The sequence below is a fragment of the Dreissena polymorpha genome, chromosome 7 (genome assembly GCF_020536995.1).
Source record: "Dreissena polymorpha isolate Duluth1 chromosome 7, UMN_Dpol_1.0, whole genome shotgun sequence".
Taxonomy (NCBI): domain Eukaryota; kingdom Metazoa; phylum Mollusca; class Bivalvia; order Myida; family Dreissenidae; genus Dreissena; species Dreissena polymorpha.
In genome coordinates, this window is record NC_068361.1 from 25,767,804 (window position 1) to 25,784,099 (window position 16,296).

At 32.9% G+C, this 16,296-nt stretch overlaps 1 protein-coding gene across 3 annotated transcripts in view; it reads left to right on the top strand.

Moving 5' to 3' along the window:
- The window catches only part of LOC127838592 (uncharacterized), a 135,216-nt gene that overhangs the window by 105,760 nt on the left and 13,160 nt on the right, over positions 1-16,296 (top strand). Inside the window, exon 1 of one of the 3 annotated variants that reach the window (XM_052366422.1) lies at positions 5,824-6,349. The exons of 1 other annotated variant lie outside the window; for it this stretch is intronic. In XM_052366422.1, coding sequence (XP_052222382.1) covers positions 6,244-6,349 — 106 coding nt within the window. In that variant the 5' untranslated portion in view covers positions 5,824-6,243. Of the gene's footprint in view, positions 1-5,823; positions 6,350-14,620; positions 15,061-16,296 lie in introns of those variants that run through there. One more of the 3 variants, XM_052366423.1, reaches the window with a different exon arrangement.

Consider the following 16,296-nt stretch of genomic DNA (forward strand, 5'->3'; position numbering starts at 1 on the left):
GCCTTAGGTATGTTTTAAAATTTCCTACAGTTTAACATCTAATTGGCAGATAACTGTTGTTATCACCTGCCTTTGAATTTGAAATTTTCAAACTCTCTCTGCTGGGATGCAGTCATTTATTTTGGCAACTGTTGGTCTCTGCCAATTAAGTGCCCTCCATTTATGCTCCACTCAACAAACTGTTGTGCTAGATATAATCTTATCCAATCAGAACTCTTTTAATATCAGCATGTGTTATCTTCATTAGACAAGTGTTTTATACTAACATATAATTGTAAAGCCAAAATCATTATGTATTGTCTTCATAACGGTATACTGTGTACAAGAAACATTATTTTACATAATTGCTCCAACCTGCCCTAGGTATGTTTTAAAATCTCCTACAGTGTTACATCCATTTGGCAGATAGCTGTTGTGATTTTTTTTTCATCACCTGCCTTTGAATTTGAAATTTGAAACTGGCTTTCATGAGATGCTGTCATTTTGACAATTGTTGGTCCATGCCAATTAATTGCCCTCCATTTATGCTCCATTCAACAACCTGTTGCACTAGATATAATCTTATCCAATCAGAACTCTCCATTTCAGCATTTGTTTTCATTTTTAGCAACAAGAGACTCACGTATATTTACGATCATTTTGCTCTTTAGCTGGAGGCATTATGAGTATACATTTCTTTAAATGACAATTGCTTTATACCCTAAGCCTTTTTTATCCATTTACTTCTGAATGTGTTTAGCTTGGAGTAACTCTAAACAAGAAATCAATTTCATTCTGTGTGTCTTTTTCTTTCTGCCATTCTCTTGAATGAACAATTCATTTTTGGTCAACTTTTAATGTGAAGAACATTACTATACATGTAATGAGTCTGGGTTTACTCTAAATTAAATGTTCAATTATTTGTATAGTATTGGTGTAAAAATCACTTAAACCTGAATATAAGTTTTACAGCAGATGGTTCTGATCCCAGTGGAAAAAAAGGTGGTCATTTGATAAATTTGAAATAAATAAATAAATGTATGGACAATAGGCAGGTGTTTTTTTAATTGGGTTAGATTGATGTTCTATAAACTTTTTATAGATTTTTCAAAAGCATTTGAATGGACCACTTGGTGTGCAGATTAGTTTGTAGGGGGAGGGTTTAGTTAGACTAATAGTGTAGGTATAAGTTAGACTTAAAGTGTAGAGAAATAAAGACAACAGTTTTACACTCAGCAGGGTTTTAAGTTTTTGGTCTGGAAGTTCTGATTTTTAAGAAGGGTAAAGATCATCACTTGTATTTTCTTCATGACCCCCAAGGCATCACTGAAAATATGTGCGTTGAAGGAGTAAAAGATACAACATGATACTGCAAAATGATTTATATTTGATAACATGTAATTTTGTAATTGAAAAAACAACAATACAATGTATCATATAGGTGTCAGTAGATTTAACTTTCCTGTTGTCAGATATTGCAACGAAAACAATTGAAGAAATCAAAATAGCTGTTATGTTACTTACATGATTTCAACAAACAGAAGGGCATTTATATTATAATTCTATGACCTTTGAGTTTTAAGTCTATCAGTCTCTAAACAATAGTATTGTACTTTGGGATTCTGATAAAAAAAACCTGGAAAGAAATAATAAATGTCCATTTGCGAACTATTCCCTTTCATCTCTTTATGTATGAAAATGGATACTCTTTCATTAAAATTTAGATCTAAACTAAAATAAAAAGGAATCCCCAACACATTGTGATGTTTTTTTCCCTTACAGCCCATCTTTTAATCTATTCTGATTTTCTCTTGATGTTCAAGGGACTGTCCAAAGGCACTGTTTGGCCTGTCGTGCCAAAGTAGATGTGGACTATAACTAGATATTTCAGTTTAACCATCCCATTAAAGGGGATGTAGTTTTAATGTCACCCTATAAATGAGGCAACCATTAAAAATTATTATCAGAAAGAGGTGTCACGAAGGAAATGTATTGAAGTCAGAGACATTGGTACCAAATTGCTGCTTTTCACTTTCCTTTGTCATCGTAAAATTTCCATATTTCAAGTTAGTATTGGATGTCATTGTTGTTGCTCTATAAAGATTAATACCCTTGTAATTAATATAAAATCTTTACAATCCTTTGATTATGGGACTAGAATGGAAACATAAGGTGTCCAAACAATAGCCAAGGAAGCTTCTAATGGCAAAACAGTTTTTTATGGAGCTGCATATTTATGACAATGGGGATAACAGTTATATGCATCCACTTGGTTCAGGTGGGTTGGGGTGGTGGAGTGGAAGAGTTATTGAATTACCATAATTGTGGAAAAGAAGCTATAGACCATAGCATGCACATGGCATTTGGTGAATTTGATACAGATTCTTGGTGGAAATCAAGTGTGAATTGTCTTTTATTAAAAATTTATTATAAAAAATTGATTTACCAAGTCAAGGTAAAAAAGGATGAGGAGAAAAAGTTAACAAAAAACATGTGCAGAACAAATCAGGGAACTTGAAATTTGAACTTAAAAATTATCTGTTAATAATACTTTTCTTAAAATTATATACTTGACAGCATATTAAAATAATTTTCAATAATATCTCATGAGAAGAGGTGTTATTTGAGGCTAACCCTTAACAAACATGTGTCACACACTCATTACAAAGACTGAATTTAATTTACTCACCACATTTGCAAATTTTAATGCATTCATTTCATGAGTATTTCTTGCACAGATGTTCATGGATTGTCTATAAAATTAAGTGACTTTTTAATGCGTGTTTTACCCCAATTTCTGAAGTGTTATTCATCTATTAGACAGTTTGAACCCTAAAATCTTGGATGACAACTACTGATATTGCTGAAACTATGGAATCTTTTAATTGGCTTTAAAGCGCTCATTTTGAAAAAAAATCCAACGTGTATAGTTTTGTCTTAAGGTTTGTAGAAACCTGTCAATTAGAGCTGTAACGATTCGGTTTGATGCCTCGAAAAACCGCTTCAACGCCGCTGATTCGATTTCGATACCAATACGGCCAATTTCGATTTGATTCACTGCAATCTCGATTGATCCGCATTTTAAACCTTACTTTCCAAATCCGTTGTCTAAATGTTCTTGTCATTTGTAAAATGTGTTGTGATTGGTCAATAGCCAATATGGCATCCAATGAATGAATGAATAACATGCTGAGCATTACATCAGCCGGTAAAATGGCTTCTTCAACCATGCCGAAAGACAAAATTAAAATCAAAAGTATAGGAACATTTCGGGTTTTGCGAAGATTCTGATGCAAAGGCAACTTGCAAAACATGTTTTGTTGACGTAAGTAACCCATATGGTTTGTTTATTAAACTGTGTGCATTCTGTAAAGAAGTCAACTGGAAGTTGTTTATATACATGTTTTTTTCTGTTCAACACATGTGATATATTGTGCATTTTATGTTATTTAAGAATAACTCAACAGGAAGTTTTGTTCAATAAATTTGTTACTTATAAAACAATGTTGCGTTTTTAAATTTTATTTAAAAAATTAAACACTTTAAATGTACAACATAATAAGTTAATAGCAAATACCAAACATATTAATTCATGCTCTGGACAAAACAAACATGAAATAGTTTGCAAAATAAGCAGCAAATAGGTCAATCTGAATTGAATCGAAAATAATCGAATCGAATGATGGGTGAATCGTTACAGCTCTACTGTCAATAAAAAGGGCCATTTTTTTATTTGTTCAGCAGCTGCTCATTTCTGTATTTATTTTCACTGGTATATTTCACTTGGCAATGGTTTGGTGTGTGTTGCTATTTCTACAGAGAAATAACAGTATTAACAAACACTAAAAGCAACTCAACACTAAGAGTAAATCCTCTGGGCATGTTTCGAGCCATCTCACTTTAGCCAACCACAACCTTCTTTGGTAACAGATGCTTCCACATTCTGGTTCCATGGCAGCCAGAGAGAGAAGCTTGAAGCATTTGTCCTCACCTCAAACAAAGTTTTACAACCGAAAAAGTAAAACAGATGGTGGTCATTTTAATGCAGAAGGCTGGATAATGTGATTGTGATGGGGCATAATGTTTTAAGTACTCATCCTTGTCATCTATGCAGGGGAGGTGTCTCAGTTTGCTGTCATTTAAGGCCAAAGTAGTGATTTCCATGTTCTAGTTCAACCGACCATACCTTGAGATAACTCTGCCACTCGCCAAATTAGCCAATGGCTACAAATTGACTTATTTGGCTAAAAAAAAATTCTATTTGGCTACAACTTTTTCTTCCTTAAAACCTAAAAATAGCCAAAAATAGAAGAATTTTGCCATAGCAAGGCGAATTTGCCTCAAGAAATTTTTGAGCCAGGGGAAGCAACAAAACAACAAAGAAATTAAATTTTTAGAAGCCATCGCTTTTGGAATATTCCATATTAGTTAGTTTTTTGCTAATGTTCTTTTTTTTCCCCGTAAACCCACTATGTGTCTTTAAAACAGCAACTCAATCCTTACATCAGCAAACCTTGTTTAGGCAAATTTCTCTCAGAGACACACATTTCATGATTTGTTTGGTCTCAAATGTTGATGTTGAGGTTTCTTATCAGAGGCTTCAACATTTGTACTGTGTTTGTTGGTGTGCCTTCTGGTTGGACAATAGGCCTGCGGCTTTGGGCTGCTGCACATTTGACCAGCTGAGCCCAGAGGTTGTTTACAGACAGCAGGGGACTTGTTTGTTTGGCTTTTGAGTGGTAAAGTGATCTGTCAGTCATCGCAGTGATACCACTAAATCATGTTTTCTAATAAAAGAATAGTTTACAAGGCGTGAATTAAGGTTTGTTTTCTATCTTTAGAGCTGAATTTGGAAGCTCAAAGCATACTACTGATTTTGAAATTTTGTCATACAACAACTGTAATCCTTTTTTGTACATAGAGTATTCTTTCAGAGATACTTTGCAAGCTATTAATAAATGGAGCCAAAATGTATTAGTAACTAATGTCTGGTACATATGTGTATATGATATATTTGGAGAAAACACTCATTGTAAGGTGCACTTTAACAACATTAGGTTTTGCTGGAGTTACCACCAGCATTCAGACCTTTTACAAATGTGAATGAAATCATTGCATTCCTTTGATCTGAACTCTTCAGCATCCAAATTGATTGGCTTTATTTACTTTATTGAAATATAGAACTAATCATGTTTGCAAATGCATATTTTATAAATTTATAAACTTGATTAAAATCACATGCATGCATCTATTTGAATAGCAAAGCAATCCTGTCGATTGATATCTACATAACATGGTTGTGCAGGTTTAAATGAAATTTTACTTTCAATTTGTGATGTGCCTTTTAAATATTCTGGATGGTAGTCCAGGCAACTTGAAGTGGCTGCACAGGGCAGTTTTCTTGTTTGTGACAGGGATTACCGCTGTCACATGGGAGGTTTGATGATGTGGGTTGGACTGAATAGTCCCCTGTCATGCTGTACACCACAGCTGCAGTTCCTAACACTTGAACATTGTCAGTCTCAAGTGGCAAGCTGCAATCATTGTATACCACTGACTAGAAAAGGGATAAGCTTGTTAACAATGAAGGCTGCTTTCAACTCTTCTCCTTGAAGCTAATTTACTCCTTATGTGTACTGGATACTTTGTTGGGGGATAAAAGGATACCAGATATAGTTACTTTCAAGGCTGAAGGGTATTAAAGAGATGACTGGAGTTTAACTGAAACCATATAAAGCTGACTGTTATGCTTTGTTAAACTGGTGGCGTTTTGAAAATCAACAACATGTTGTGGAAGAAACAAATTCTGAACTCTTTTAACTAGAGCCTTCATTTGATAGTTTGATGAGGGGTAGAATGTTGTGTGATGTTTAAAGTGGAATAGAAAGACTTGTTTTGTGCATATAAAACTTGTTTGTGTTTGTAGGACTTAATAATGACAATTGTAATAAAGAAAGAATTTTGTGTAAAAATGTGCTGTTTTATTATGTCAGCTGTTACATGATGAGTTAAACTAAAGTAACTTTAATTTTTTATAAAGATCTTGGAACACAGAAATAATAGAATGGATATTATATCTTAAACTTAGTTCGCTTCAAAGTGGATACTTAATATTAGTTTAGTTTGTATAAGTTATGCTCATGATTGAATAACTTGCTGTGAAATAAACATGACGCAGTGATTTCATTAGTGGACATATAAAAATGTGTGTCAAATATCTGACAAAATAATTACACAGGTTTAAATTGTACATTATGTAAAGAAATGGTGTCTCTAGGCTTGTTTCAAGTATTCCCATCAGGGGAGGCAATCAGTGTGAACAGTAACCTCTGTCAGGAGAGTTACCTGCCCTATCAGCAGGTTTGGAAAGGTATTATTGAACTTGTGAATCTGAAATACTTTGATATATTAAGTATTATGCTTTCCATTATACTGCGTTGGCCAGCTAGAGTATCGGTTGGTTCAATGCAATTTAATGTGTAATTGGTAAAAATAAAGAAACGACATAAGTGTTTTCCCAGGCGTTGGGTGCAAAATCAGTACCTGCAAAAAATCTAATGAACAATTTAAAACAAAAGTTTCCATATTTCAGCAATTTGTATCTGCTAAAACCCTCTTTGTGCAATTTTACACAGAGGCAGATATCATAGTAACCTTACTTTGAAGTACCATTATACATTTTCCATATAAATATCCTTCAATAAAATGTATTGTTTTGCGTAAAACTGGTTAAAGTAAATTACTATAATAATATTAGCACAGGGGGGTCTATTGCACATGAATGGGATGGTGCAATCTTCTCTGTCAATGCCAGACTTTATGGCTTATAATCAAACAGTCTGCAACTTGTGCATCATGCTATTGATCCAGACCTTAAGTATTGTTCTGTGGCCTGGTTGATTGCTTTTAATACACTTGTCACTTGTGCTAGCTATTGATTGGGCCTGATCAAAGGGCAGGCCCCACTCTATATTGCAATGATATAAATCTCCTTGTATTTTGTAAAAAACACTTATAGCAATAAAAAATAGATTTATGGCACAAAATCAATGTTTATCATGTTCAGTATGCCAGGAATTAAGGTCCTTAAATCATCCTCCCTATGATTTATGCATGCCCTGTCTTTGTTTTCTACTTTATGACCTGCATTTACACCCAGAAAAAAAACAAGTGCACTTTAATCAAGATGAAATGCTGTTAATTTCATGAATAGTGACCATCCCTTTATCGGATTGAGTTCACAGTGGAAAAAGTAGTTGTGATGTTATCACTTGCAAAAAAAACTTAAAATTTTCACTGTAATTGTTTTTCTAAAAAAAATTGATACAATGACCTCTCACAGGAAAAATATAATTAACATGTCACACTATTGATGGCGGTCATAGGAGAACTGTGCTATTTTACTGGTATATCACAATATTACACTTAAACTACTTTAGCGCTTACTGAGTTACTTGTTCTATGGCAAATGAGAAATCACATTTTTCAGACAATGTGCTGATTATATTTTTGAAAGAATTAAAAGGTGTGTAATCAGTGATCAATCTGTTTCGTGAAATGGAAAAACTGAGGAAAGAGAGTGAGTACAGCCCAGTATGGAAGATGAACTTCATCAAGTTTTGACATCAGTACAATGGACCATATACTGAGAAAGTCAGGTTTCAATTTCACACCCTCATCAATTAATAATGGTTTTGGTCACACATTGGTAACCTTTGCATGGGAAACATGACAAAAGCAATTTAATTTAAAACTAATTTTGGTCTCCTAAAAGATAGTGAAGAGTCCTTGTTGTTGTAGTGTAATTTGCCTGAAAGAAAATGTTAAATAATTTTAAAGAAAATTTCTCAGATTTCTGTGTCCATGTTTTTATACAAGCCGCAAAAATGACCTGTCACATTATTTCTTCTTATGAAAAAAGGTTAAGGCAGCGCTATTCTTACAGTGACTTCAATTTGCATAGAACACCGTTTTATTTGCTTTATTTTTGAAATACTCCAAACTTGGAGCTAATTTCCATTGTCATCTTTGGGTTAATTCATTTTTTTCTGCTTCATTAGATTTTATTGGTGTCGATTCCATTTGGAGTCTCTGAATCATGAACATTTATTATTAATCATTGATGATGAGTAAACACCTGAATGAATGCTCTATCACCCCTTGACAATCATTTTTGATCGAAAACGCATGCCTGTGACTTCTTCCTTTCCTATCCATCAGATTTATTGTGTAGCATTGTAGAGAGTTTGTGATCAACTGGAGAGAGGTAAGCCGCGAGGTATTGGGGTCTTGTGTTTGAAGCCCGATAAACCATAACCCAGCCAAAGTGTCTTCTGGGGGCAATGGTTATGACATACCATTTGGGTAAAGTCAACAAGACCTACTAGGTAAAAAGAGAAATGTATGTTGACGTACAATATGTACACCGACGTACATTATTAATTTTTGTACTTCAGCGTAAAAAATTGTACTTCGACATACAATTTTTACTGATCCTTGAGTGTTAGCCAATCAGAAGACCCCTTACATCTGTTGCTTTGATGTGCATGTTAAACATTCACTGCGCTATTTTCAGACTCTATATGATTTTTATTTCACAATTTGATTCCATATTATTTGGCCTATGCTTTCTAAACAATCGTGTTACCACAATAAAACAGCGGAAGTCTACACTGTGTATTAGTAACCTGCTGTGGTGATCCCTATCTTATCCTTTTGAGCGTCAAGTTACGACATATAAATCAGACATCGGCCGACTGTTTAATAGTGTATAATATTTATTACTTAAACCGATTTTAGAATAAATACCTTCAAGTAGATACTTATTTTTAAATCTTTTTTTTTTTCAATGTTTATATTTGTATTCATTTTGTCCTCAAGAGATTTGAAACATTTATTATGAATAAATCTGAAGGAAAAGCGGCTCAAGAGACGAGTGTTTTGATTGGCTGTTCAGAAAATGTGTACGTACAAAAATATACATGTATGTCGAAGTAAAAATTGTACTTCGACGTACAAATTGTACTTCGACGTACAAATATATACGTCGAAGTGTATTTCACATTTGTATGTTGAAGTACAATTTGTGTACGTCGACGTACATATTGTACATCAACGTACATTTGTCTTTTTACCTAGTAGGTCTTGTTGACTTTCGACCCAAATGGTATGCCATTGATGGCTGCATGGGAATTCTACTTACACTTGACCCACAGGCATGTGTACAATTGCTTTATGATTATATGCTTATATAAATACTTTCAAAATTAGTTGTTTACCATTTATTGTGAAATTATTTCTGTGGTCATTCTCTGGCTTTATATCTAAGATTAAGTTACAGCAGTTGCAAGTTTTTAAATAGTGATATAAGTAGAATTTGCAATTTATTGGTGGCCACCATCTCCGGTGTGCGGTAAAATGCCAGAGGTAAAAATGCCACAGGTAAAAATACTACCTCCCTCCCAACCCCACCAAACATAAGATCACAACAAAATTTTGTATCTGTCTTTAACAAATATACATCTGGAAATAGAAGCTGCAGCTGTACATTCAAAATTCATAACATTTTAAGAGAGTCTAGTAGGGCTGAAGGGCTGGGACACACCCCGCAGGTCCACACAGTATTCAGCCTTTAAGGGGAGAAAACCTCATAAACTTAAAAATACAGGCTAAGGTGCATTCTGGTACATTTCCTGGCAAACCAATTTACCCTGGAAAAATTGGAGCAGATTAATTATTTAAATATTGTTGGATATGGCAAGGGCATATTCTCACTTCATTTTGGAATACAATTTAAAATTGATAGGGTAAAATAATGAATATCTAAAGTTGATTTTACAAGATGTGTTTGTTAAAAATAAATTACTTGACAGCATTTTAATACTTGTATTACTAAAATTAACATTAATTTAAGATTCCATTCTACACTGTTCATGGTACTTATTAATCAGGATTTTTTTGTAATTGGGGGGTGCAAATGAGTGTGCATAAAATGGTACGAAAATATGCCCTAGCGGTGCTCAATCAATAAAGTAACCATTAGATATGTCATATATCTGTTTTATATTTTTATGTTTCAAAATCTCATTGCTCAACCATGGGCTATTGACTAGTTGGGATTAAATTTGGTTATGAAATTTAGTCATTTAATTTGCCAAAACAGTTTTCTTGACAGCTTTTTATTGCCTAATCTTGCTGGAAATTCTCATTATATTGGGGTGTAAGTGGTTTATGGGATTTAAATCATGGGTGGTACAGTTTCTCTTTGGGTTCTTTATCTATGGTTGGGTTTACTTCTGCTGTAATGCTAGTCCATTATAGTGGATTAAAATGTCCATGTCCAATGAAAATTGCAAGCTATCCAGCTTGGATAATTTTGGAGTTGCCATCGCACAAAAAGAAAAATTAGTGAGGACATAGTTCTGGTGTCAAAATACCCCACCCACTTTCTTAATGATGCCAAGGAGATTATTTTTCCATTTTAGGTGAAATGAAGCATATTATATTGTTATGTAAATTTGTGGAAAATGATCTTGTAACCTTGCACAATATTAAATCTAAACATTGTAGATTGAAAGAATATTACTGTGTTGATTTGCTTACTTGTAAACCTGAAGTTAATGGCACACTGGGAAAATCACTTTCCATTACTTTGTGAGGATAAAAAAGAAAGAAAAAGAACATCATTTTACAACATTTTCCCACCATTCAAAAATTCAAATTCAAACATGTTTCCATATTAGTGATCAGAGATCATGATTTAAACCAGAGTTGTAGCACCACAAAAGCAATAGGCTACATTCTTCAGTCCATATTTTCATTTAAAAAATCACATCCAGTAAATGACTGATTAATTTATTGTATTATATAGTATGGACACATACCAAAAATGCTTAGAAATGTATGTGAACACATTTATGGTGGGACCAACATTGTCTAAATTCCAGAGTTTCCTCTTCAACCTGGTGAATGAAGAATATCGGTTCTGTGGTCAATAAATCTGACATTAGTCAGGTTATAAATCTTGGCATGGTTCTCTGCCCACTGGCAACTGAACATGAAGGTAGCTGGAGGGATCAGAGGACATCTCTTCATATGTGTGAAATTGTTGCAATTATTTCAAACCATTTTTATGAAATTGTGAATTGTTAAGTACTTGACTTGATAATAATTGCTCAAATATTAAACTAAGAACAAAAGAAATGTATTTAACGTAAAATTATGCATTTTTTTTACACTATTGATTTTTACTGCTTGGTGCAATACTCATCTTTTACAATCATGTTTCTATGAATAAAAGTCTATCATTGTTAAGCAAACTGATCAAATTGAGCTTAAGAGTTGGCAATAAAAAAAATCAGTTTTAAACAATAATCTTAACAAGAAATATCTTTAAAAAAGATATACGGCGTAAATAGTTTAATGAATGAGATCAAGGATAGCGAATGTCTTTTTCTGTGCAGTTCTTAGCTGCATCACACGCAGTACGGGATGTTACGCGGAGTTTTCGCGGCTTATTTTACATTATAACATATTGCTGGTCATAAACCTATAGATACAAAACAGAAAACCAAAAGAAGAATGGAAGTGAAATTTAAACATATGAGTCAACCGGCCACACGAGAAGTATCCGTATTTATAGGCGCGTTCTTCGAACAAGCCTGTTTTAGTGGTTTGTCGGGCATTGCTATTTGATTCGATTATTTACAGTATCGAGAATCATCGTGCTCATGCTTAAAGTGATATTATGGGCATTTTGCACTGTTGAATTGAGCTGAAAAGAATTAACAGGTCAAAATAGTTAGTTAAAATGTGGTTACTGATCAATTATCTGCAACTCACCTTGCTACCAGTTGTTTATAAAAATATATTTTATATTGGATATTCTTACGTGACCCACCCAGTCCTGTAAGCCGAAATGATCCGTAAAACAATATTGTGTCTTTGTGTCGTATGAACAAATCTGCACTAAAATTAAATTTAGGTTCAACTCGTAAACGCATGAACAGTTGTCAAACGAAAGAACGGTTGATATTCAAATGCATTATTTTTCTCTTTCTGGTATATTGTTTTAGTATGTTGATGCTGCATTAATTAATATAAGTGTATATGAAGTAGAAACATCAAAAATAATCAACGGTTGCGATAGACACCTATAAACTGTTACATGCTCATAATATCACTTTAGTACATTAGGCAATATGGTGGAATAATTATTGTTAAATTTATCAAAAATAATATTTATCATTGTATTGTTGAAAACACATTAAGAATCTATTATTGACATACCATAATTATATTGCTGAATATCTTCATTTAACATGTTTCTGGTCTAAATAAAATTCCAGGTCATCTAGTTCACGGATAGCGTCTTTATTATATAACGATTATTTTACTGGCCGCGAACTCCGGTGATGACCTGTATATAAACTCTGAATGTCCGCGAATTGACCCGAAAACTCGCGGGTTGAAATGCAATGCTTTAAAGTGAGGCCTCGCTTCCACTGCTCTTTATACTTTTACATGTTAACATGTTGACAGGAATATGGAAGTAAGCACTAAATATGAGAACATAGCCTTTTAAGTATAAACGCTTTTGCGCTGGTAATACTCTGAAAATAAAAGGTGTACGCACAAACTGTATTGATGTCGAGAATTGAGTGTAAAACTGTTCTATCTATTAAGCCTTTTCATTAGAGATAAAATTGTTTCATACAGTAAAACAGTGTTACAAAGACGCGGATATGTTTCCAATGTTCTGGTGGTATACTCAAATCAGCCAATGGAATAAATGAAGTGTATTCATTCGTACCTAGCCGCGGGAAATTTATTTGAATTGTATTGGACACTTACAAAGGTCAGGCTAAGGTGAAAAGCTGGCTTAATACAGCTTACGCCGAAAAAAATATAGTTTACATAACATAAATTGGTTAAGGTTTCCAAAATCGCCATGACTATTCTGTTTAATTCAGCATCATGCCTTTGGATTATTCAACCTCAAACCTACTAAGGTCATATGATATTAAGTTCAAATTATCTGTAAAATTGTAATGCTTGCCTAAATTTTAATGTGAATTGCAGGGAAAAAAATATACAAGTCCCATATTTTCATCACCTGATTAAGATGTATATCAATATGTCATGATTAAAGATTCCCATCTACCAAACACAATCTAAGCCCCAAAATTCCTCCCACTTAATGTGTTCCCAGCCCCTTGTATTCATTCCCATGACAAGCTGTTTTGTCATTTATAATGCCCAATAATCTTTGTTTTCTTATCAGATATTCTGCCACAATACTTTTTTTCGCCACAATGTTTTATATTGATATGACAGACAAGCCATCTTAATGCTTCAATTCAATTGTTTGCTTATCAATTTTCAGAACTCATCAATGAAGTGTAGGGTTCTACGCCTTCTTTTAAATTTAACCCAATATGTTGCAAAATATTTTGATGGAATTTGATGGAGTCCCATAAATTTTTAAATGTGATTTTGATAGCCATTGTTATAAGATAACATTAAAATGATTTTGTTAAGTGTCATATTTCTCCACCCAGTATTTAGGTGTTAATCTAAGCTAAATCAGTGATATTGTCTTATAGAGAAACAATTTTATCCAATTTTATTTTTGATGATCAAGGTTTGATAACTTTGGTTCCACAATTTAGAATTTTTGTAATGATGTAAATAAATATGGAAACCACCAACTTCACAAATATTCATAATATTAATGTTATTACATTACTAATAACTTGATTATATACATATTATTTGATGCGCAAATATCCATAGTATGACATTTCCCAATGTCAATCTGTAAATAAAAAATTCTCATCGCTTATGAAATTCAATGTATTTGTAAGATCCATTTAAATGTAACAATTGCGAGAACAAACTTATATAAAAATTATTGTTGTTTTATTATTAGTAAATGAATTATCTTATGATTTGAAATTTTTGTATACAAATCACAATTTATGAACATCAATAAATAAAGAATGTCATCATTTAAGCAAAATATATGTTTTTTCTAATGTCAGTTTTTATCATTCGCATGATTTGAAAATAATGATCAGCTGCAGATTGTTCAATGCAATATGCAAGTTTTATGACCACGTACATTCTTAAGAATTTTGTAATATCTTTTTCAATAATAATTACTAGATATGCATGTTTTATGACCACAAACATTATTGAGAATTTTTGTAATATATTTTTCAATAATAATTACTATCAATTCGTTTTATTGTTTGACAGACACATTTATGATGCATACTGTTGTAAAAGTGTGCCATGGGGTTTATCAGTAGATTTCATCAAGTTTTGACCTTTTGCAATAATATTTCTCAAAGTTGTTGTTATCACTCAGTTGAATCCCTTTATCAACACCTAAAATCTGTGCCTCAAGCCCCTTATACAAATGAGCTACTACAGTTACTACAGTTGAAACCACATGTCCCCACTTTGCTCTCCTATTGTGAAGGTAATAATTGAGCCAATCAGTAGAGGGTTTGCAAGCTTGCTTGGGCCAATCAGTGACCTCGATATAAAGACTGTCTAAGTGGCTGAATAACTGTAGTAAGGTAGAGAGATGTATGGTATTAGAGAGACAAGGGTGCGTGTGATGAAGTGAAATACAGAATTCTTTATAAAAATATTGTGACATTAAACAAATTTATACAGTTTTGATTTTCACACTTTGTAATGGTTATTTGTGCATGTGTATTATTTTTAAGTTTGATTTTATAAAGCATTGTTGAGAAAATAACATTTTGGACTACTGACACTTGGGTTTAACAAATAAGTGGTGTCTATCATACAGTTGCTAATTGAATACAGTTGCTGTCACAACTCCAATTAAGTACTTGCAGTGTAGCGTTCAGTGTGTGATTGGCCACATCATGGAATAGTCTTAAGTGTACACTTTCTGAGCTTTACCACTGGACTTACATTTAAGAAGTGGTGGCAAAGTGATTTACGGACTTAAATATTCAAACATTGTGAACATGATTATAAAAGACAACACATCCGACTCTGGAGACAGCAGCGTTTCTTCTAAAATATCAATGTTGCGCCAAGGTATATTAAATCTTTATCAGTTTAATTGCTCTATGATAGCTAGTTTTTAATATTATTTACTTGGGTAGTGTCTTATTTTATTGATCATTTAAAAAATACTATAAAAAGTTAATTGTGTTTTGAAAAGTAGTACAATGTCTTTCACATTTTAAATGTGTCACTTTGACATGTATGAGATTTTAATCAACTGTAATAAGTTAGTCATATTTTAACAATTTATTATCAAATAACGACCTGCAATATAATGATTCAAAATCTAATATAAGTTCAGAAAAATTATATGCGATACCTGTATTTAAAATATAAAGTATTCGTACAGTTTGTAAAATAATAGTTTAACTATAATATTCATGTTAAAATTTATAAATTAATGGGTTAGTTTTTAATAAGGTGCTATTCCATAGAAATTCTTTCAATTATTAGTTACATGATAAGTATATATAAATAAGGAAGTAAACTTATTCATGTACAAATAATGTAATTATAATTTTTAATAAAGTAGAGAATCATTAAATACATATACCAGAAAATCTATAATACTGTACTTCAATGGGGAAGAACATTGTTTAATCTATGTGAAATTTTCCAATGTTGCACTGTTCTGTAAGATTGCGTAATTTGCAGAGATAAGAGCTAGACTCATAGGCATGTTTCTTGTTCTTGGGAGGGGAGGGGGCAATCTGGTGATCTTATCCAGGGTATCACACCCCTTTGGGGAGTTGTGGGCAGCCACTTAGAGGTCTGGAAGTGGTGTCAGTGGCTAGCATTAATTCAGGTCCCAAATGGTGTTCATTGCTCTGTGCCAACAGGCTGTGCACCAGTATCGATATATATACAACTGCTGTATTGGAATACAATTTCAGCACTTTCTTTAACAATATGCATTACAACCCCTCTATAACTATGTTGTTTGAGCTATTAGAAAAATAATTTTGATGTTTTGCAACTCCAGTAATGAGCAATGTTGTATTTGGTCAGAGATTAAATAACGCCTTGATCAATTTTAATTTCATGGATAGTTAATTTGCATATTTTCCCATCCCTGCCAATAAATGTCAATTAGCACCAATTAGCAAAATCTAAAGTATACAGACAATGATTTAAACCTGCATGAAAACTATCTTAATGAATGTTCACAAGTTTCCATGAAACCTGTGACCTGTCTGCTATGTCAGAGTCCTAGTTCCAGTTGGACAAGCGATTTCATTTTAAGCATCATTTAAAATCTTGGTCTGA